Source organism: Anthonomus grandis, chromosome 1 (genome assembly GCF_022605725.1).
Source record: "Anthonomus grandis grandis chromosome 1, icAntGran1.3, whole genome shotgun sequence".
NCBI classification, from domain to species: Eukaryota; Metazoa; Arthropoda; class Insecta; order Coleoptera; family Curculionidae; genus Anthonomus; species Anthonomus grandis.
The window spans coordinates 33,114,796-33,139,523 of record NC_065546.1 but is presented as its reverse complement, the minus strand read 5'-3'; the positions used below and the strand labels follow the sequence as shown (position 1 = coordinate 33,139,523).

The 24,728-nt window shown below is 33.4% G+C and overlaps 2 protein-coding genes across 2 annotated transcripts in view; one reads left to right on the top strand and one right to left on the bottom strand.

Annotated features, from left to right (window-relative positions):
- The first annotated feature begins 4,708 nt into the window (after window positions 1-4,708).
- LOC126745578 (uncharacterized) overlaps window positions 4,709-24,728 on the top strand; it is a 65,508-nt gene continuing 45,488 nt past the window's right edge. The window contains exon 1 of the mRNA XM_050453484.1: window positions 4,709-5,061. Coding sequence (XP_050309441.1) covers window positions 4,995-5,061 — 67 coding nt within the window. The 5' untranslated portion in view covers window positions 4,709-4,994. The remainder of the gene's footprint in view (window positions 5,062-24,728) is intronic.
- Window positions 5,162-6,058, bottom strand: LOC126745573 (protein Mpv17-like). The gene is made up of 2 exons (XM_050453473.1): window positions 5,813-6,058; window positions 5,162-5,753 (listed from the first exon to the last, which is right to left on the bottom strand). Exons 1-2 carry the CDS (start codon window positions 6,011-6,013, stop codon window positions 5,391-5,393), a joined length of 564 nt encoding a protein of 187 aa, XP_050309430.1. The 5' UTR covers window positions 6,014-6,058; the 3' UTR covers window positions 5,162-5,390.

Genomic DNA, 24,728 nt, shown 5'->3' with positions numbered 1-24,728 from the left:
GGAAACAACCAAAGCTTCTAAACTAATTTAAGAAACTAACTTACGGCAAAACGTTAAAATATCAAAGTAATATTTTAATAATTTTGTTGTAATTAATAATAATAATTGTCGTAGCTACGACATATTTTTGTTTTCATGGCCTACCTAAATAAGTCACAGCCGTAATAAATCTGACATTGTTATAAAGTTTGAAACATTCGGCAAGCATGGTTCCATTTTCATTAAAGGTGGCTCTCCATGCAGCTTTGAAAATAGATTTTCGTTATCGAATATTAATATCGAAAAAATCACATATCGTAATTTTTTTCCTAACCACATAAAAAAATATCAGCCGCAATTGATGTTAGTGCATAATATTAGCAGCTAACCCAACTCAACCCAAATCTGCCGTATTTTATTTTGTAAATACTAATTAGGTCCGTATTAAAGAAAAAAGCTTGAAAACTGCTATTTTTATACCGAAACGTTGAAACAGACATTTAAGTTATACATTGTTGAAAAGGAAAACAAAAATTCTTTTTAAATATAAAATAAAAAATCCAGGTCCGTATTTAAAAAAAAAAAGTTGATGATGATATCTTAAAAACGAAACGTCGCATAAAAAATCTAAATACACTTTTTTAATCAGAATAAAATGCCGCAACTTTTTTCTAATTTAACCGCCCTCGTATCTTTTATAGTATAGGAGATAGCAATACTGTCCCTATGAAAAAGGAGACACCCTATATACCCTCACAACAATTGTTCAAAATGTCTTCCTCCAACCTCAATACACCGATTTAAACGCCGCACATGATTTCGGCGGACTAAATTTGATTCTCGTTTTGAATGATTTCAAATGCTGCTGTTATTCGTCCAATTAAAACTAGCTCTGATTCTACTGGAGTTTCGTAGACTAAAGACTTTACATGTCCCCACAAGAAAAAATCGAGCGACGTTAAATCGGGTGACCTAGGAGGCCAAGAAACTGCTCCATCTCTGGCAATCCAACGGTGCCCAAACCGCTGAGCCAAATACTCGCGTACTTGTACAACAAAGTGAGCCGGCGCTCCATCATGCTAAAACCACTTTTGTTGCTGCCACAATTTGCATTCAACGTTTAGTGGAACATTTTCAAGGAGTTCTGGGAGAACTTCCTCCAAGAAACGCAGATAAATAGATCCTGTTAACCGTTCCGGCAGAAGGTATGGCCCTATTAAATAATCATCAACAATGCCTGCCCATACATTGACAGACCAACGATTCTGATGTTTTCTTGGAAAATTTGATTTTCTTCATCCCAAACATGGCTTTTTCTACTATTAAAAATACCGTCTCTTGTGAAAGAGGCTTCATCGGTCCACAAAACATATCGTAAAAAATTTGGTTGTGCAATGATGTGTTCCAGAAGCCATCGACAAAATTCAACTCTAGGATGATAATCGGCTGCAGCCATACCTTGAACTTTCTGGAAGTGGTAAGGATGGAGTTGTTGCTCGTGTAGTACCCGCCAGGCAGAAGCGTTACTCGTATTCATATTTTTAGCGACGTCACGTGTGCTATTTGATGGTTCATTGGCAACTCGCTGAAGCACCTCTTCTTCAAATTCGACCGTTCTTACGGTTCGAGCAATACCAGTATCATGCATCTTGGTCTTAAACATGCCTGTCTCAGCGAGCCGCCGATGAATCGCAATAAACTTTTTGTATCCAGGATGCTGTCGTTCGGGATAACGTTCATGATACAACCGCGATGCTGCTCGTGCATTGCAGTTTGTTGCTCCGTATGGCAAATGCATATCCGCCAATTCTTGATTGGTAAAGTTTTCCATTAGCAATAAATGTTTAAAAATTGTTTTAAAGTTAATTAATAGTTCTGAAACACCCTGTATAGTAATACTAAGGAAAAGTGGAATTTAATGAGAAAAATAGAAATTTTGTAAGTCCAAAAACTCTACATTACCTGAGAATTTATCAAAAAACATGAATGACGCAAATTCACATGTTTCTAATATTTCTGTCAAGCCACTTAACATCAATACAGGGCTTCTTAATTATTACCGTACTAATATAATAGTCTAACGCATAATTCATTTATGTTTAATGTTCAGTCACAAAATACCGTCATAAAAATTTTAGGAAAACTTAAGTCAAAAGCAATTGGTCGTGATAATTTAAACTTGGAGCTTATATTGCTCTGTTGTCCATTTATAATACCACATATTACTCATTTAATAAATTCATGTATAGCATCAAATATATTTCCGACCAGTTGGAAACTAGCTAATAGACTTCTATTGCCCAAAGTAAAAAATCCAATATAATTTAGCGACTTACTTTCAATTTCGATTCTGCCTATATTATCGAAGGTATGTGAGAAGAATAAAAACTAGAGAAATGTGTTAAGCACCAAATTACGTTTTTTTTGAAACAGCAATTCTATCCTTCCTTTGAAGCAGTCTGGATTCCGTTCTAATCATAGCAGTGCGACCGCTCTATGCGATGTGACGGATCATATTATTCGATCTTTAGATGAAAACGAATCCGTTGTACTAGTGATGCTAGATTATAGCAAAGCTTTCGATATACTTAACCACGAGCTTTTATAGTCGATACTTGGCTTTGTAGGATTTTCTTATGCTGCAATGAAACTCGTGGAAAGCTTTATCACACATCGAAAGCAAAGAGTTTGTTTAAATGACAATTTTTCGGAAGACATGGCTGTAGTTATGGGAGTTTCTCAGGGGAGTGTTCTTGGTCCTCTTCTTTTTTTGATTTTAACGTGCGTTTTGTTTAAATATTTAAAGTATACTAAACATCATAGTTATGCTGATGATACTCAGTTGATGTTGTCTTTTGACTCGTCAAGTCTATATAATTTATCTGTAAAACATGGCTTACAGTTAAACCCTAAGAAATCTGTTGCGATGTTGTTTACCAAACAAAATTGAAGGTGGCACCTATTGGAAAATTTAAAGATACAAATTAATAACGAGCCTATCGTATTTGAAGATATTTGCAAAAATCTTGGTTTGTACATTGATGTAAGATTAAGATTATCATATCATGTGACATCAAAATTTTAGAGAGCCTATTCAATGTTGAAAACTTTATATCCGCAGCGGCATGAGTTAAATGTGGATGCTAAGCGAATGTTGTGCGACTCTCTCATTCTTTCTCATTTTTACTTTTATGATACTGTGTATGGCCCTTGTTTAGACAACAGAGATAAAAAACGTATACAAAAGTTGTAAAATGCATGTATAAGGTTTATTTTTGGTATTCGCAGGCCGTATGGAGTGTTGCACAGTTTGAAAGATCTTGAGTGGCTTAATAAGTATGTCATCGAGGAGAGAGTTACATGTGGTATTTTGCTACAATATTCTTAAGATGAGGTGCCCACAATATCTTTTGGATAGGGTGCTATTTAGAGCTGATACTCATCAACAGGCAAATGTTAGAAATAGACGGCGTTTAGACATTCCACGACTTCGAAAAGAAATTTTTAAACGATAATTTTCTTATAATATTGCATCTGAAGTAAATAAATATATTACGGGTCATTCCCTAACGACAAACGGCTTCCGAAAATGCATGAAATCCAAGCTCCACAATATTATTTAAAAATAGAGCAATGCATTTAAAAATATAAATTTTGAATTTTCGTTTTACATAAATAAAATTTTCATTTTATTAGTAAAAATGTTTTAAATGTGTTTCCTCGATTTTTGTGCACTATTTATTTATTTTCTTTTGGGATAAATTATCCTAGTTTATAGAGAAGCTGAAATTATGCCTTTTAATCCGCATTTTGTCTGTCATTTATTGTTACAATGTTTCTTTTACAGCTTTGTAAATATATGTATATGTGGATTAATAAACGTCATTATTATTATTATTATTATTATTATTATTATTATTATTATTAAACAATCCGAAAACGGACGTATAACCACGACGTTAGACACTCAACTTTCACGATTTTTTTTAAATTAATAATTTAACATAATGACACATTTTTTGCGATTATTCGCGATTGTTACAAGAGGACATTCCAATCAGGTATCGAAAGTTGATGCGTCGCCGCCAAATGGAGATCATAAGAGTTAATTAATTGTTGATTAGCTTTAAATGGTTCTATTATTATGGCCCATAATTGTTGCTTTATGTCAGTATTAAAGTCCACTTGGGGTTCTAGGAGGGGACGAATTATATATAATTTAGTTTTCTAAAGAATTTTTTTTTTTTAAATGCTTAAATAGGTGTCTTAATCAAACCAAGTAATACATATGTAAGTTTTCAAAAATCTAACCCTGTTGGTTGCCGAGTTATATAGGGATTTTGGGCCTCTATACAAACTTCTCATCGAGGCACCTTGTAAGTAATTCTTTTTCTGCTAGGTCCAAGCTCTAACTTAAAAATTCTTGGCCTCCATATAAACAAAAGAAAACCGACAATTCGCACACTTATTGACCCAGAGACCCGGTCAAATACATCAAGGAGAGGCTCCCCTCGCATACGAAAGTAAAAAGGCCCGTCGACTCATCGCTATAAATCAAAGACAGCACAATTTTTGCTACGGATCCTCCACCCAGAATCTTGAATCAAAGAAACACACACATACAGGTATTATAATATGCGATCACCTCCTCTCGCCAAAGACCAGCTTTCTACCTCCTGGCTATGCCAAACAGGTGACTGTTTGCTCGTTAACAATTCTTCGCCAAGACATTTTCTTCAGTCGGGTCTTAACGTTCAGTACTGCCACACATAGTTTACGCTAAAAGCAGTACGACGTGACACACTTTCGATACGTGCGTGAAAGGATTGTAAAATATCGATAGTCATCCCTGGTGTATCGATACTGGAACCGGTCCAGTATCGACCTGGATAATTTCGAGGAATAGGCTTAGGGATGTGCGCGGTCGGTTAAACAGTGAACTTGTGCCAGATTTTTAAGATTTTTTGAGGATTTTTTTAATTATTTTTTTGGGTTTTTTTGGATATTTTTTGAAGATGTTGCAGCCGAGGTGCTGGCCGGCCATTTTGGTTGCGGTCGTTTTGGTTCTGGAGAGCGTTCAAGGTAGGATTTTATATTGACGGATATTTCATTTATATTTGTCTAAGTACATTGCATAGAAGAAATAACAAAATGATCTGAAATCTCAAAAAAAGTGCGAAAAGTAACTTCAAATTCCAGATAACTGTTTTATTCTTTCTAGACAGTAAAAGCAATTTTTCACCCTCCCTGAATTATTCTAAAAATATAATTTTATTTATTCCAGTGCCCGGTGAAAGAAATTTAAATTAGGATTATTATTAAAACATATTTCATGCCTCTAGTGCATACTACATACAGTAAATCGCTTTGCAATTTGCATTAAATAAAAAATATCCTTAAAATATTCATGTTCACATCCCATCTTTACTCTCGTTCTGCGTTACACTGCTGAGGTATATATTCCAAAAAAGTGCGACAATTTGCACAAAAAGCACCTGATATCTCAACGGCATTAGATAAAAGTTCAACAATTGTACCGTCGGCCAGATTTTCCAGTTGGTCCTGATGATCTTCCCGTACTCTTTGCGTAGCTTCAGTTTCAGCTGCTCCCGATTATCCCCGTGTAGCAGTCCCACGCTGATGAGGAAAACCGGCAGAAATCCTGGAGCGAATATCAGCTGATCGCATGCCATCTTCTTAAGGACGGTACCCGCTTCGGAACCGTGTCCGAACTGTTGGGCTAATAGTTTAAACCATAAAGACACCGCGGGGCCCTAAAAGAGCCCTAAATGGTAGTTTTGCAGTTCTCTTTGTACCCCAAAAGTTGCTTTACCACTAAGGTGACTCCCAAAAAGCTAAACTCCAGGGTTCGCCTTAGTTGGACGGCTTTCCACGGTTTTTTTTCTATGGCCGTTTGACATAGGAGGTCACCTGTGGACATTAAAACCCCAGTCTGGATACTATTTACAAGGACGGATCTTTCGTTTAGGAGTTTCTGATAGGTTTTTTGCAGAGACTTTAGAAATTTTGACATTTTGCGATATTTTCTGATAGCTTTGACAAGGTTTTATGAGTGTCTAAGGTACCTAACGCTCGTTCCCTAACACTACCACAGAAAAACATTGTAAATTAGTTAATAAATATATCGCAATAAGAAATACAATGATAATGTTGTCCTAAATCTACACGAGAAAAAAATCTCCAAAAATAGAGAAAATTAATTGGGCTGATTTCGTTCAAATTCGCTCATAGTTCGCTTTTGTATACGTAATTTGAATATTTCTATCCTGGAGTTAGCCGACTCGAACTGATAAAAAATATGAAAACTAGGGAGAACTATCACAATGTGAGTGCAGCGCTGAGCTGCGATTCAGGGATTCTGCTATATTCATTCAAGAATCAAGCTCGCCCAATGTCGCTTTTGATTACTCGATACGCCACCTGCGTGACATTGTATAAACTAAAGAAGTTAAGCACTATTAGCTTAAACAATAAAGGTTTTAATATCCAAAAATAGGAAATAAAACGTGTGATATGAATTATTCGGCGTCCTTGTTATTTTGTTTCTATCTCTGTCCCATTCATTGCAAATGATGACTACGAAGTCGTCTTTGGAAGTTTGACGCAATTATTTGGCATCGTTTACGGCAGGCATAAACCTAAAATTTCATTAAAAAATCATTTTAAAAATTATCTGATTTGGTAATATTATTGCCCTTAAAGAATAAACGGAGCTTTAATATTGCCAAATACGCGCATATATACATATACCCCTGCATAGTGCATAACCTTGATACGGTCAGAACTTATTTAAGAATCATGAAATAATACTTTCTATAAATTACTAATATTTTGACATTTAAGGCGTCCATGTTCTTCAGCATCAGGAATGTCACTATTAGACACGAAATTTGAATTGGGATTTTTAGGATTTGGCGGGAAATTTGAATAACTTCTTTAACATTTAGGTTGATTTTAGGTCTCAATATTTTTTTTTAAATGACATTTAATAATCTATAAGCCATCTGACTAATGTTGAATAAACTAAAGAATTTGATCATATATCACTTAAACAGTAAAGCCTTTAATATCCAAAAATAGGAAATAAAACGTGTGAAAATTGTAAATAGTTCAGCCACTCTGATATTTTATTTATATCGGATTTCCACTCATTACAAATGATCATTGCGAAGTCGTCTTTGGAGGTTTGACACAATCACTTGAATCGCTTACGGCAAGAATGGACCTAGTCTAGACTTTTTTTATAAGAATTTTATTTTAACTATCTGATCTATTATTTAAGCGTTAAAATTTAATATTTAATATTGCAAATATTAGCACGTATATACCTCCTGTATATCTTTAAAAGGGCTATGGTATAAATTTTGGTATGGTAAAATGGTAAACAAACATTGTGTCTGAAAAAATTAGTTTGTCTGATTTTTGCAACCGGCAAATATGGCGTCCTCTATCGATGTTGTTGGCTGTAAATTTACTATTAGGTTACAGATATTTTACATGACTGTTTTGTACATCCCACCATCTATCACATCTGTAATTTTCGAGCAATTTCTGGATCAGTTTACACTTTTAATATCAAGGCTAAACCATAATGTAATAATAGTGGGCGATATTAACGTGTCTGATTTCTCTATTAACTCACCTACAGGTAATCATGTTAGTCAAAAGTCTATTGCTGTGAATAATTTTGCTAACACTTTTAATCTTGTTCAGTGTAATCACATCCTAAACTATAATAACAGACTATTGGATCTTGTTTTATCTAACTTCACCTGTACTGTTTCGCGTAGTGACGTGCCTTTTGTCTTGGAGGATTAGCATCACCCTGCACTGGAAATTGATTTTACTGTCTCAGGCCAACGTGTTCATAATTTTCAGCTTAATAAAAACTTATCTCATTCTTTTAACTTTAGAAAGGCCAACTTCCATCTCCTTTATGACTCGATCCTTGAAACTGACTGGTCTACTGTGTATTTATTCTCTAACGTTAATGATGCATGTGGAGCCCTATATGATATATTGAATGGCATATTTGCCGCACACATTCTTCTTAAGCAGCAACGTAAAAGAAGATTTCCAAATTATTATTCTCGAGAATTGATTAAGAACATTTAAAGGAAAGAAAAGGCTTTCAAGGACTTTAAAATGTACAATTCTCCATTCTTTCCAAATAAATTCCATTCTCTTAGACGCCTTATTAAACTACAAATGAATATAAGTTGTATATATTAAACACCGAAATGAATATTTCTTTAGACCCATCTAGCTTTTGGAATTTTATTGGTTCTAAGAAGGCTGGCACCAGGATTCCTGGTATGATGAGGCTACTTGATGACGTGGTAGTTAAAGACCCACAAGACATAGTTGATGCTTTTGCACTGTTCTTTGGTGAGGCATTTATACAATCAAATTTCATTAACCATTCGTCGACGTCTGATAATGTGCCCCACTTTGACATTTCCAACGTTGATGCTTCCCAGATTATTTTGGCTAATAAAAAACTCAAAAATAAATTAACATCTGGTGTAGACGGTGTACCTAGCTTCTTGGTTAAAGATTGCATTGGTGTCCTGGCTGATCCGCTGACCTACATTTTCAACTTAATACTGTCAACAGAACAAATTCCTGAAATTTGGAAGACTGCTAAAATAATACCTATTTTAAAAACTGGGGACTCTGATCAAATCGTGAACTACAGGCCAATCTCATTACTCTGTAACTTCTCAAAAATTTTCGAAATTATCCTGAATCGGTCGCTATTTAGTCACGCAAAAGAACTCATCTCTGTAGACCAGCATGGATTTTTTAGCGGGCGATCTTGTGTTACTAACTTATCCTGTCTGTCTAGCCACATCTGTGAATCACTTGATGTTAATACTCAAGTCGATGTTATTTATACCGACTTCCAAAAAGCCTTTGATCGGATAGATCACTATATTTTGCTGCATAAATTAACTCAGTATGGTTTTTCAGGGAGATTATTTGATTAATTTCATTTCTACTTGAATGAAATTAATCAAATAATTTTTGATTGGTAGATCTCAATATGTTGAATATGAGGGCTTTAAATCGAAACTTTTTAACGTCGGGTGTGGCACAGGCAACCCGAAGCAAAGGCAAACCGAAGCAAAGCTAAGCAAATTACTGATCTTGATTGATCTGAGTTTTACTTTGGAATCTACATTAAGACTGCTTTTCTGTTGCTTTGTGAGATCAAAACTGGAGTTTGGCTGCATTATATGGAATCCGCTCTATCAGAATCATGTTGGTCTCCTTGAATCTGTTCAGCGTAGATTTGCTAAGTTTTTGGCCTTCAGGCAGGATGGCATATATCCGGTAAGAGGGTTTGATCATCGGCAACTATTGGAACGCTTCAATCTACATCCATTACATCTCAGAAGAATGATCTTCTCTGTAAAATTCGTGCATGGGTTACTGAATGGATTCATTGATAGTCTTGTACTTCTTTCTGGTGTACGTTTCATGGTGCCTAGGCTTAATGCTAGACATCCCCTAACATTCTTTCTGCCAAGGCCTCATACTAACATCCTGTTGAAATCGCCACTATATAAAATATGCGCTATATTTAATCGGATCTGTCACATGTGCGATATAAATTTCTCTCCGGTTCATGCGATATCGATATATTGGTGGATCATTACTCTTGGGATTAGGACCCATGTGTTTAGGTTATAGTTAGTAGGTATATTGCAGTTAATTTAATTTAATTTTGTTGAATATGTGATTATCTTGTTAAACTTTTATAATTGTTTTTTTATATCATATTAATAGTTATTTGTTTTAATTTTTTGGCTAACTTTTGAGATTGTGACTTTACTTTACTTTTTTTCTTTTCTTTTCATTCTTTTAGGTTTGTTTGTGTGTGTTTTTTTAAACTATATTTTTCATTGTTTTGCAACTGTTTCCTGTTATTGGGCAAGTTGCCTGTTGGAAATAAAGGCTTATTATTATTATTACTATTATTACTATTATTATTATTATTATTATTATTATTATTATTATTATTATTATTATAACAATTACTAATATTTTGAGGTTTAAGGCGGCCATCCTCTTCAGTAAATAGGATCCGGACATTACAATCTGGCGGTAAATTTGAATTCGGTTTTTGCTTTAAAGATAAATCAAAATCTTATGTAATATATAGCCATAAAAGATACATCGTTATAAATTGAATAGATCAAAGAAAAAAAGAAAGAAAGAAAGAAAATGTGCTATATTACGTAAGAATAATCTTGTGTACAAGCATCCTACAAGCTAAAAAAACAAAACAAAAATACAATTTCAAAAATTGACAAACCGATGAACAAAATTAAACACAAGAAGACAAAACTTTTTGAACATACTTAAATTAAAGATAACTAAATAAAACAATTAATTACTAAATAAAGGTAATTTTGTTGACAAAATTAGCGAACAAAAAAGGAAAAAAAAACTTTCCAAAATATCCAAGGTTAAAACCTATCATTAAAAAAGTCATCTAGGCTGTAATATGCCTTAGCCAATAAAAGCGTCTTTAATTCTCCTTTAAATTCTTTAACATCCAATATATGTCTAACACATAGAGGAATATGATTGTTAATTTTTTTACTTATGTAAATTAATGAGTTTCTGGTAAGGGAAGACGTAGGAATAGGTAGGGAACATCATTTACACGACGAGTAAAAAAATGCCGAGTATGCAAATGGCCGAGTATGAAAAAAATGCGACGAGTATGCAAATGGCCAGTGTCAGAGGGTAGTTTGGGAATTTTGTGAATAAGAGTAGCTGTTTCTAAGATAAAGAGTGAAAAAAAAAAGGATTTTTTCAGAAATGAAGAGGGGTTTGCAAGAATCTCTTAACTTAGCAGAACACAGGTATCTAACTGCTTTTTTTTGAATAACAAAGACAATGTTAAGTAGCCCCTTATTGGTTAAAGCCCAAAAAGGCAAGCCATACCGAATATGAGATTCAATAAGTGAAAAGTACACTGAACGTGCAACCACCCCTCCCAGCTCTTGTTTTGCCATTCTTACTGCAAAACATCCAGAAGATAATTTCCCAGCTAAATGTAAAATATGATCTTCAAACCGAAGGCGACCATCAATTGTAATTCCTAGGAACTTGCAGCACTCTTTATTCTGCAAGAGGGAATTTTCGTCAAACATCAGACCCTGAACATCGCACTTAAACCCCATAATAGACGTTTTTCTTACATTAAACACGAGCCTGTTGGAAGCACACCACCCTGATAAAATCTGAAGGTCTTCAAGGATACAAGTCTTAATATAATCAGAATTTTTATGGCTCCATAGTATGGTGGTATCATCAGCAAACTGAACCATCTTGCCCTTCACTCAGAGATGCATGATAATATTGTCCTAAAGTAACTAACCCAAGAAAAAAATTTGAAAAATTGGCAAATTCTCATAAGGTGGAAACGTTGGGTTAATCTATTTAAAGATGGACAGATTTCGTTCAAAATTGCTCAGAGTTCCCATTTGTATACGCGTGATTGTTCAATTAAAACGCATTTGGCGGCAAATTTAAAATTGAGAAAAATTGTGGAAAGTAGGGAGAGTTGTCCCAATGTGGTAACGTTAAGTTCCGATTTAAGGATTCGGCTACAGTTTTCCCACCCTCACTTCTAATTACTGGATATGCCACCTGGATAACATTTTATAAACTAAAGAATTTAGATATTATTTAATGAATTAAATGATGACTGGGAAGTCGTCTTTGGAAAATTGGCACAATCACTTGATATGTGATCGTTTATGGCAGAAATTCACTAATAGGGCTTTATTATTTGAAATATGTGCAATGCAACATTTTGATGTTTTAACAGCATCAGGAATGTCACGATGTAGTGGAAAATTTTAATTGGAATTAGCTTTTCCGGAATTTGGCGTTACATTTGTTTATAAATCCTTGGGTATTTTTTCCTGAATAATTTTAGATAAGATTACGTAATAAATACATATGATTGTAAATCGAATAAATACATAAATGATAATATCCTTATTTGCATCAATGGTATGTGTATCAAGGCTGATTGCTTCGCCTATATTCGGTCTTGTTGCGGTTAAATTTAAACGTATACCTAGGTGGTTTTTAATAATAATTATATTAAAAGTGGGGCCTACTTAAGACCGATGGCCAATTTCACCTTAATTGGCTAAAAAATTAACAAAACCGGTTGGATTTACGTCGGTGGCCAGACAATAATGGGTCGGTGCTTTACATGGAGAACTTTAGGTTTTATTTATACAGGGTGGTGATGCACTTATATAATAAGAGACCCTCGTGTCCAGCCACGAGCTTCTTACCCAACTAAAAATAGAAAAAAATTAAAATGTTATACTATATAACCAACTTATATAATAATTAATGTATATTGATTACTAAATTGATATTCAAAAGAAATACACGCTGGGGTACCATTAAAAGTGAAAATGAACATTCAATATATGTCTTACATAAGATAAAAATTAATTTGCGACTTGCCTTGGTTTTAATATTTACTTTTTAAGATTAAAATCAATTATTAATATTGCTAATTTGTTAATAGTTAATTGATTTTTTTAACTGGCGAATTGAGTGTATCGTAGGCCAACCGGATGGACACCTCTTCATTTCCTTATAAAAGACAAAATATGTACGTTTTGTATACGGAATAATAAGTACCCACTAACGGCATAAAATGACGTGTCTCAAAAATTTTACTAAAAATTCATTTGCTTGCCATAAGAAAGAATAAGAGAAACACATCATTTAGGTTACGTTACAAATAAAAATTAACAGTTTCAAGACCATCTGTTGCTTATTTAATGCTTAAGAAATGCCATATCAGAAGGAGACGCAATCTGAATTAAATAAGCATAAATAATATTCTTGGGTTTGTATTGGAGAGTATAATACAAAATGGCGGATGTTACTACACTGGGTATAATACCCCCAAAGAAAAATGTCTTATATTGAATCTTACTTTCTCTAGCCTTAGTCCTTTCATGCAATTGTTAACTAATAAAATAAAATTAATTTCCTTAACCTATAATGTTTCCAAGTCATTTCACATAAACACTGCACTTAATCATTGCAAATTAAATCCTACTAATCAGCGATTTTCTATATTATTCCAACCATCCATAGATATCAATTTAATATTAGACTCGACCGGAGCTCATTGTTTATTTACTTATTTTTATTACGGTTTATTGCAATAAATGGCTTCATTTTCCGCGGCCATGGAACAAATATGACCTCCTTTGGTTAACTTATAATCATCACTGATGATGGCATCATATCGGTGTTAATAATTTAAAAAAAATGGATGGTATCTAAATATGAGTTTAACGGTTCAGTGTATATGTTGTACTTGTCAATAAAGAAAATGGTTTCAGTTATACAGAGTCAAGTGGGAAGCATATCACCATAATTTCTAAGAGAATTTAATGAAAGATTATATTAGAGATAAGCGTATACAGGAAGCGACTTAATACTGTAAAATATGGGCCTTCGGTCCATTTCTAACCGTTATTTGAGAGTCCCAGAAAAAAACGTTCAATTCTATTAAGAAGTTATATATGGTGTCGCTAAAGTTATCTAACGTTAGTAATTGCAAAATAAAGATGGCATATAACTATCACGCGGCAGTTACCTTTGACATTTCGTGAACAGGTTGGTTTTATAACGTAAAAGTGCACAGCCTTGGGAAATTAAGAATTAATAAAACGAACAAAAAAAAAGAAACACGAAGAGTTTACTTTGCTACCTTCAGCAGAAAAACAACATTCTTTGGGTTTGTGAATATTAAAATAAGATGTAATTAATTAATGCTGAGTAAACGAAACATGCCCACGTTAAATCTCTTTAAGTCTTATGCATGTTGACTTGGGTTGAGGAAAGTGGGTTCAATAAATGTTGGTTTAGGTGCAAAAGAATCCATCCCAAAGTTTTTGACTAAGGGACTATCCCAGTAGAGTTGCTTTGAATTGAAAGTTGAATACTTTTCGGAGCATTTACTCAAAGAAAATCCATTGCTCACTGAATAGTTTAATATATAAACCAGTTCAGTGGGTTTAATATTATATTAATTCAAACCAGTTTTACCTGGCACGTTTTTTGGAATACTTGGAAGATTTTTATTTCTTCTTGGGTAGTTTTGTCTATAACCTCTAAGCTACTACAGTGACAATTCTTTTACAGGATTATATTGGACACTCCATAGATTAATAAAATTGATACTAGGTTGAAAATTTAAGCTAGTACCATTTGGGTTTCGGGGTAATATTTTTAGTTTCTTTTTTTATAACGATCGCTTAAAAACTCGTTGAGGTGCCTACATATGGTTTTTTTCAAAGAAATCGCCTTCTATCGAATATTTTAACATATAAATCTTTTTTGCAGAATAAATACTTTCTGAGTTAGAACTGATTTTGCCCTCTAAATGCTAAATCCTAAATCTGAGATTTAGGTTTTCGAAATAATCAAACTTTTTATTTATAACTTCTAAGTTATCTCAAATATTTTTGTAATTCAGTATTATATTGCTTATGTATAGGATAATTTATAGAATAACTAGCTGACCCTGCGAACTTTTTTCCGCGTTAGAGATAATAAATAAGCAGATTTTTTATTTTATTAAGTTAATTTTTTTATTGATCAAGTATTTCAATGATTCTTTAATAGATTGCGCTGTTCAATTAAGCAACTTGTGATACACAACATCTTTTATTTTAATATTAGGCGTAAGTACAGTTATTATTACATTATTACAATTATTAGGCGTAATGCAGATGGTCTTCCCACCCGTGAACATGTGAAAAACATTGATTTTCCAGATTTAAACCACAAACTTTCAAAGGATTGACCTTGTGATTTGTTAATGGTCATGGAGAATGCAAGACGGATCGGTAATTGAAATCTTTTAAACTCAAACGGCGTATCAGTTGGGATCATCAGGATCCTTGGAATGAGAACTCCCTCACCTTCGAATTTTCCTTTGAGTAACGTCGCATAAATCACATTGTTCTTCAATTTACTTACCACCAACCGCGTACCGTTGCAAAGTTTTGGTGGATTTATGTTTTTGAAGCATGATTACTACGGAGCCAACCTTTAGATGTAAATTGCGCGGTGGTAAGCCAGGCACATCCAAGGAGTTTAAAAATTCAATTGGATAGTTGTTGGCTTCATCTTTATTAAATTTGTTACACAGTCAATGGGTTTGAATAAATGCATTGTGCTAAATTATGTAATTTAGGTCATCTACATATTTACTCTTAGCCGCTTAAATTGCTCGCCTATACAACCATAATTATTTTTGTAGTAATGATGTTTTGGAATATTTTTTTGATAAGTTCGTATTTCGATTAGACAAAGTTAAAAAAATTCTGAGAAAATGAAATCAATCTGCTCGATTCGTTAACAGGTACTCAACCATTAACGATAGTCAGCAATTGCTCAGAGAAATCTTCAGCATATGTATCATTGAGCAATGCAACTCTCATGTTTGTTGCCAGCCGAATGATTCGAGGCAAGCATTTATTTCGTCGTCTTCCATTGATCTTGGAATTATTGGCAGTGTTTGTAGGAAAACGCCAAACAATAAAATCATTGCGCCTCCATAACATCTCGAGTTCTTGCATATATCTTTCAATGTACGGTTAAGGGCTTCTAATGCATGGCTTAAGCCATGGCTAAGCTTCTTCTAATACTTCTAATGCGTTTATGCGCCATTGTGCATTCGTCCCTTGCATTTTCTCATAGTGGAGTTTTTTGAAATAACGGCAATTTTAATGCTGAATAAGCCATATGGTATCTTTCCAACAATGTGGCTGCTATTTCAGAAGAAGAAACTGCAAGCGGAATTTTGGATCTCGCACGAACAGTGGCTAAAACCAATAACATGAGGAATATTTCATCAGTTCCACTAGAAGCATCCAGGAAATATAAAACACCATTTCCATCATCAATTGCCGTCATTAATGTATCATAAACTTCTTTTTGTTGGGGATTTAACAGTGGTACTTTTTATTAATTCACCATTTGGCCCTGATATTCCTAACCTGACTAATGAACTACCGCATAATATAAGGTAACACATGTCTTCGATCAAAGCCACAAATGTAATAGCTTCGCGGAGCTATTTACATCTATGTTAAATCCCGATTATGTATCTCCTCACTCATCTCAAGATAGTGATTTCTGGAACTGAGACGAATTTGATGTAAAATATCTTGCGACTTGTATTTATGTCACAGGTTAGATGGGTTAGACGGTAAGCTTGTGATGATAGGAAATAATGTGCGTATCTGACTTGAAGATGCAGAGATAATGCTTCAACGATTGTCGTATTCCAATGGCTATTATTCTAGTAAATTGTGTTCTTTACATACAGCACGATATGTTGGGAATATTGTACCATTAACAGTCCGTAGTGACTCAAATGACGTTGGCTCATGCACATTTATCAGCAACAATCACAAATAGGAGAATTCTTCAGTTTTTGGATGAACTGTATACATACGACCAAGAGCATCAATTGAACGCACATCCGGATAACCAGGAACCGTATTGCCATATTTCCATCGTTAAAAATTCTTCTTCATTTCATGTGTAATAACGTGGCATCTCCTAGTAAACGAAAGTTCGTGCAAACGGATTGCTTTGGCAGATCGCAAAGAAACTGGTCAATGTTGTCGCAGGAGGTGTTTCAGCACGTTGAACAATATTCCAAAGCCGTGAAATATACTCGTTAACCATAGATAAAATTACGTTTAGCTGTCATTTGCGTTTTGTTATTCCATGTTAGATACGTTTCTGTTATACCGAATTTTATAGTGATTTCACGGAAACGCGGGATAAAAAATATCCTATGTCCGTCTTCTGCTTCTAAGCTACCCTCTCCACCAATTTTCAGCCAAATCGGCTTAGCCGTTCTTCACTTATAAATAGTGTAACTAACACCACTTTCTTTTATATACATATACAGGGTGTGCCAACAAGGTGTACGGCTAAGATAGCGCCTTAACTATACGAGATAGAGAAAAAAGCTCTACAGCAAAGTTGTAGGGTTGACAAAAACCTACGAGCTAAAAATATTTTTATGTATACTGGGTGTGTCTCAAAAAAGTTACTATAAAATATGATTTTTTAAAATTATACGTTTGGTACGCCCTGTATATTATGGTACTAAAATGTGAGGCAAAAAGAGTACTTTACTTTGGTATAACGTTTTTAAAATTTCCGTGCGGCGTTGCAACGTAATTATTTTTTTTATGTTATTTTTTGCCTTTTAGAGGGTTCGTTTAAAAAATCATAATTAACTTAGCCGTACACCTTGTTGGCACACCCTGTATATGCAATGTCTCCTCTAAAATTAGTCTGGCTTAACTAGAATAATGTTGGTTTTGGAGTAATTTAGTTTCTTAAGGATCACTTGAATACTCTAGCTAAATAGTTTCCTCAAAGAAAAGGGGCGCTTTCTGGTGAATAATTTCATGTGCGAACCATTTTTCTGGGTCTAATACGTTCTGAGTTACAGCGACTATTGCCTCTCAGATTTGGCGTTTTTAGAGTACATTGAATATTTGTGATTTTTATATTATTCTTGGACATTCGTCTCTATAACCTCAAAGCTATTTTAGATATTCTTGTAATCCTTTTATAGAGAATACTCTGGTTAATATTAAGAAATAAACTGCATATAAAATTATTTTTTCTCAATGAAATCAGTTTCCCTGGATTGAGGAAAGAGTTCTTATATCCTTCAGGCTTTAAGTAACAATTTGCCTCCAAAAGACCCAGAAAATTTAGAAAATACAGTGGGCTAACTATTTCTGTAGACACTAATTGCCAAACAGCACAGATACGTACTAAAGACGTTTTTTTTTTAAGTATTCCACGAAATAAAGTAACCCAAAAGATGTATTACGTATATAGGACGTCCACTTTCCGCATGATTTTACGTCATATGTACGTACTTTTAGGACATTTTACGTCATGCATTGGACTTTTTTTATATGGTAAAATGTATTTGGGAAAAAAAATCGTTTATAAAAACTCAATATACATATATGTATATTGATTATAAAAAAATATATAAAAATATAAAACAAAACATGTATTTGCCTATGAAACCAAACAAAAAATAAACGTTTAGGAAAATACAAAAAAAAATCATTTGTTCTTCGCTACTATTGTGAAATACAGTCTTCAATTTTCTTTGTGCTTCCAATCCCTGCTTGTAGTGCTGCACCTTAAAATTATATTTTAAAATAAGCAAGTTATGGGCTAGATCGTAGTAGATCCTTCCTATCACTGAGTGAACAGTAAAACTGAATTCAAATATAATAAGAAAATGTTACTATAATTCGAATTTTGATAAATCCTAAGTTCACAGGTGTAAACTTTCATTACAAAGGGTCAACCCACAGAACACAAATATATAGGTATAAAAATATAACACTGTCAACAGTGTCAACTCCCTCATGTTGCCAATTACTTATTTGATAGTCAGTGGGGGCAACAACACCCAAACACTGGGTTGCTTTTGTGACCGATCTTGATCTTTTTGATATATTACTATGACATATACTCCATTATCTATAGTTTTTAGATGTTTTGAAAATCCTGTACCTAATTACTTTTCGACCAGATCAACATGTAAACTAACTAGATTTGTAGGGTATGTTAGTCCTTTGGAAAGAGGGAATCTCAATTTGACAGTTGTCTCATTTATACCGAGTTCCTTGACTTTCTATCAAAGCAAAGAAGCATGAAAATACTTTTTTTTTCTGTTTATCCTATTAAATTCAGAAATTTTGAAAATAAAACTTAGAAGTATTTAAAAATACGTATATTTGAACAAATATTCTTTCCTGGCATAAGTTTTGTGTATTAACAAAAATTTATATGTTTTAATCTGTATGGGATTTTAGAGTCTAATCACGCCAGTAACTTTGGTTTAGACTTGGCATCATTATTATATGCACATATTTTCAAATATTTTAAAATTAACATTTCATCGAATAAATTGTCTTTGAATCATCAAATTAATGAGTCTGAACTGATTACTGATCGTGAATTGAATTCTTCTTTTTTATAGACATGTCCACGAAGGTTGAATCTCATTCATGTTCATATTCTACTAGTAAGATTGAAATTAGCACTTCGCAAAGCTTAAGTATCTTTATTCTTAATATACAATCCCTAAGAAACAAGATGGATGAGCTTCATCTTTTGCTGGAGACATGTAATTTTCCTGATGTTGTACTTCTGACTGAGCACTGGTTGAGGCCTAGTGAATGTTTTTTAATATCTGATTATGTTCCTATATCAAATTTTTGTCGTCAACAATCTATACATGGAGGAACCATGATCTTGGCTAGCCAAACAATTGAAACGATTTTTTGTAATATAATTGATAAGTATGATAATCTTCTGTTAGAGAATGTTTTTGAATTCTCTCTTTCTTTTTGTAAGCGTTTTAATTTATATATTTTTTGTGTTTATAGGTCACCTACAGGTGATATTGCTATGTTTCTGGACAAACTTGATTCTCTTTTATCCCAGTTGTCCCTACACTGTAAGGTTATATTGGCTGGTGACTTTAATATCAACTACACTGATAAAACCTTGCCACGTACTTCTCTTTTAAGTATTTTAAATTCTTACGACTTAAAAATGCACGTTCTTTCCCCCACACGAATAACTTCTTTATCTGCAACTACAATTGACTATTTCTGTACAAATTTTGATGACGTTTTATGCACAGTACTCCCATCTGGTATTTCCGACAATGAAGCTATTCTTGCTAAAATGCCATATAATACTGTATTATCTTCATCTCATTATATGGGAAGAATTTTCAGCAGGAGAAATTTCAATGATTTTCTGCTGCTACAGCTTCGGTAAATTGGAATGCACTTGAAACGGCTTCTGACCCACTTACTTTATTTTTTTAAGCTCTGTGTGATAAGATCAATCAGTGCTTTCCTAAAATGAGGCTTAAAACTAAGAAACGAAAACCATGGGTTACAAGAAGTCTTAGAATTTCAGCTAAAAACCTCCGTTTTTTGACTAAATTGTGCAAATATACCACAAATGAAAATATCCTTGTATATCATCAGAAATACCGTAGTCTGTACAGAAAGACAATTAAAGCAGCAACATCTAATTATTATAGGGATCGCTTAAATATGTTATCAAATAGGCAAAGAGAGTGTTGGTCGATTATTAATGATTTTAAACATTGCCATAGAAAAGTGTCTGAACCGGAGTTAAGACCTGACATTTTAAACGACTATTATTGTGATATACCTAATATCTTGCTCAGGGGCATTCGTAGTAACATTGATCCCTTACACTATCTTCAACAAGTGTCGGTTGAACATCCATTTTTCTTTCATCCTGTCGATCTTACCGAAGTAAAAAATGAAATCAAACGCCTAAAAACCATAAATCATCTGGAACTGATGGGATATCTTCGAGGTTGTTACTCTTTTTGCCTGATTCAACCTTAAATGATTTAGTTTCTGCCATAAACAATTCTTTACATATTGGCATTTTTCCTTCATGTTTAAAAGAGGCAGTGGTGATCCCTCTTCATAAGGGTGGAGATTTGGATCAGCCTTGTAATTTCCGTCCCATTTCTATTTTGTCTACCCTCTCTAAGATAGTTGAAAAACTTGCAAAAAGCAGAATTTTATCCTTTTTACATCATAATGGCATTTTATCTGCAAATCAGTTTGGATTTCAAGCCGGTAAAGGGACTCATGATGCTGTTTTTATCTTTTTGGAGAGCGTCTATGTGTCCTTGAATTCTGAAGAGTCATCGGCGGCAGTGTTTTGTGATCTATCCAAAGCATTTGACTGTGTGGATCATGGAATACTGTTATCTAAGCTCGATAAATATGGTTTTAGGGGCGTAGCGTTGCGATGGCCTAATTCCTATCTATCAAATCGTACTCAGAAGGTTACAGTGTCTGGGCGTTTGTCTGCTTTTAGATCCCTAAAATGCGGCGTTCCCCAGGGTTCAGTGTTGGGGACCACTGTTATTTTTACTGTATGTGGATGACTTAAGTTCATTGAAACTGCAGGGCAAGGTGGTTCAGTTTGCTGATGATACCACCATACTATGGAGCCATAAAAATTCTGATTATATTAAGACTTGAAAACCTTCAGATTTTATCAGGGTGGTGTGCTTCCAACAGGCTCGTGTTTAATGTAAGAAAGACGTCTATTATGGGGTTTAAGTGCTATGTTCAGGGTCTGATGTTTGACGAAAATTCCCACTTGCAGAATGAAGAGTGCTGAAAGTTCCTAGGAATTACCATTGATGGTCGCCTTCGGTTTGAAGATCATATTTTACATTTAGCTGGGAAATTATCTTCTGGATCTTTTGCAGTAAGAATGGCAAGACAAGAGTTGGGAGGGGTGGTTGCACGTTCAGTGTATTTTTCACTTATTGAATCTCATATTCGGTATGGCTTGCCTTTTTGGGGTTTAACCAATAAGAGGCTACTTAACATTGTCTTTGTTATTAAAAAAAAGCAGTTCGATACCTGTGGTCTGCTAAGTTAAGAGATTCTTGCAAACCCCTCTTCATTTCTGAAAAAATCCTAACTCTTTTTTCACTCTTTATCTTAGATATAGCTGCTCTTATTCACAAAATTCCCAAACTACCCTCTGACACTGACCATTTGACTCGTCGTGTAAATGATGTTCCCCTACCTATTCCTACGTCTTCCCTTACTAAAAACTCATTAATTTACATAAGTAAAAAAATTTACAATCATGTTCCTCTATGTGTTAGACATATATCGGATGTTAAGAAATTTAAAAGAGAAATAAAAACGCTTTTATTGGCTAAGGCATATTATAACCTGGATGACTTTTTTAATCATAGGTTTTAACCTTAGACATGTTGAAAAGTTTTTTTTTTCTTTTTTCTTCTCTAGTTTTGTCAACAACTTTACCTTTATTTAGTAATTGATTGTTTTATTTAGTTATCTTTAATTCAAGTAAGTTCAAAAAGTTTTGTCTTCTTGTGTTTAATTGTATTTTTGTTTTGTTTTTTTTTTGTAGCTTGTAGGATGCTTGTACCCAAGATTATTCTTATGTAATATAGCACATTTTCTTTCTTTAGTATTTATATGTACGTCCACAAGACGTAAATAATGTACGTATGAACTACGTATCCAAAAGTACGTACTAAATACGTTATTTAATAATGGACCTATGGACATAAATATGACATAAAAATTACGTACCTAGGACGTATGATGCTGTTTGGGTTGCACCATAATTTTCCTAATCCACCAAAGTACAATTATTTACATACTTTTTTATATTATTTACATATATTACATACAAAGCATATTTAATTATTTCACACTAATGACTGAAACTGTCTTAGAAGTTTTTTTCGTTTGAATAGTTTTGACTTCAAACTTTCCAAAAGGGCCTAAAGGCTTCCAGATTTCCAAATATTTCCATCCTTGTCTCCTTCACTTGGTAATCTTAGAAAATCATTCAAAAGAGGTCGTAGTTCGGCCATATTTTAAAGTTTCAAACACATGCGGGAAATTTAAATTTATATCACAAGTGTTGGTGTCTTTTATTCTACTATTAATACTGGGTTATTGACGACTTTTACTATTATTATTACTATTACTATTACTATTGGTCACAAAATTCCATCATCATGAAAATTTTAATATTATATCGACAAAAAGGAGTGAAAATTATTCAAATATTCACGAGTGTAAATTTCCAAACAAAAATCTCACCCGACTAGTCCTTACCCATCGACATTAGCATTTTCAATTGAAAAAAAAAATAACAAATTTGTCGTGATTAAGTTTCAAAATACGGTAAATAGAAATCATGACACACTTTATTGCTGATGTTTGAACTCTCTGATATTAATTTGCCCGCAGGGCCTTTAAATACCGTCCCACTGAAGAAGAAAGTAAATGAGGCAAGAATTTGTTTTTAAATAATTGCAATTTTTATTTGTCTAAAGATAACGCACCAAAAAATTTCACACGGACCTAAGTAAGCTTTGAAATAAGTAAATAATTGCTTTATTTAAAATCAACATACATCACGCATCTGAAATGAAATAAGATCGGCACAAATTAAATTCTGCAAAAGACAAAAAAATACAAACTAGACATCAAAATACGCATTGAGTAACCTATAAAGTTGGACAAATTTCTCTATGATCCATTTATTACTACTAACTTTTTAATCGTTAAATTTTTTGATAGAGTTATAATGTTTTTTATTTGGTCTGGGCGGGCATTGAATAATTTAACACGTATTCAAAGATGATTTTTTGGTCATTATAAGTCTATGATAAATATATTTAAAGTCACTTTTTTTAGTATTGTATGCTCCTACTTGTATTGTTGTTATTGTTGTTGTTTATTTTGAAAAAAAAAACGTGAAACTTTTGTAGATATAAACTGCATACAGAGTCACAATGCCTACATCTTTAAATATAAATCTACACCTTTATTTGTAATTCATTTTTTTTATAATTCGTAAAATTTGTTTCTGATAAAAATAGCTCCGTGCGGAGCTTAATTTAACATGATATCAAATCTGTTATTATCAAAGTCTTTTGGTGCTGGTCTGATGATCTTTGATTGTTTTGTGCTAAATAAGATAAAACTTGTTTTTTTTTATTATTTACAATTAATGTATTTGTAGAAAACCAATGCGAAACTTATCAAAATTACATGGCGTGTTCTATGACTTCTTTGAATAAATTCTACAGCCAATAATTAAGTCCGTCGCATCAGCATGTTGTATTATATGCTTAGTCGGAGACTCTAGCATGAAGTATAGGTCATTTACCATGAACAGAATTAAGACTAATATGCTTCCAGTCTTACGCTCCTTAATTAGGTGGACTATTTGAATTCTATTATTTATATAGGATATAAGTCACTTTAATGCATTACCCCTTATTCCATATTTTTCTGCTTTAAAAATAAGTAGTTTTCTGTCATAGGCTTTTGATAAATGTAGTAATATCCCAAGAATCAGTTTTTTTCCAAGTACTCTAGCAGTAGTTGTTGATTTGCTCTTTAAAAACCCACTTTGACAATGGCTAACAACGTTATCATTTTGTAAAAAGTTTACTAATCGAAAGCATATCCCATGTTCGAAGATCACAAGAAAAAAACAGGCAATAGATAGACATTTCCGGATCCCTCTTTTTAAATCCAGATTTAAACAAGCCACTTTTAGAGTATGAGGAAATTTTCCAAATTTATAGCGCTCTTTATGATGCTAGTTAAAATTTGATAATCCCAATACTATGCATATTTTTTATTTTCTGTGCTATCTCACAAATATTCTCTGGCATTTGTATGTATAAGGCTGTATTCTTGGCTGGTAATTTGTTCCCATTTCATTAATTTCTGTACATATTATCCACATACATTTGGCGTTTGACATATAATTTATGTCTAAAATCTATTCTCACAAGCTCGTTATAAGAGTTGATTTTTATTTTCATCAGAGAATGTAATATATTCCTATTTGTTGGCCACCTAGGTCACCAGACCTAACCCCTCTAGATTTTTATTTTTGGGGGACATAAAAAATTAAGTGTATAAAAAAATACATAACCGTTGATGAACTTCAAACACATATTAGGCAAATAATTGGATCAATAGATCGAATATCAATCTTAAAAGCTACAAGAC

What these genes read in the sequence shown, in the direction of transcription:
- LOC126745573 (XM_050453473.1), bottom strand. Translation starts at nt 6,013, where the DNA reads ATGTCAAAATTTCTAAAGTCTCTGCAAAAAACCTATCAGAAACTCCTA. An exon ending in TTTTGGGAGTCACCTTAGTG is followed by an intron (nt 5,754 to 5,812) that starts GTAAAGCAACTT and finishes GGGCTCTTTTAG; the next exon opens with GGCCCCGCGGTGTCTTTATG.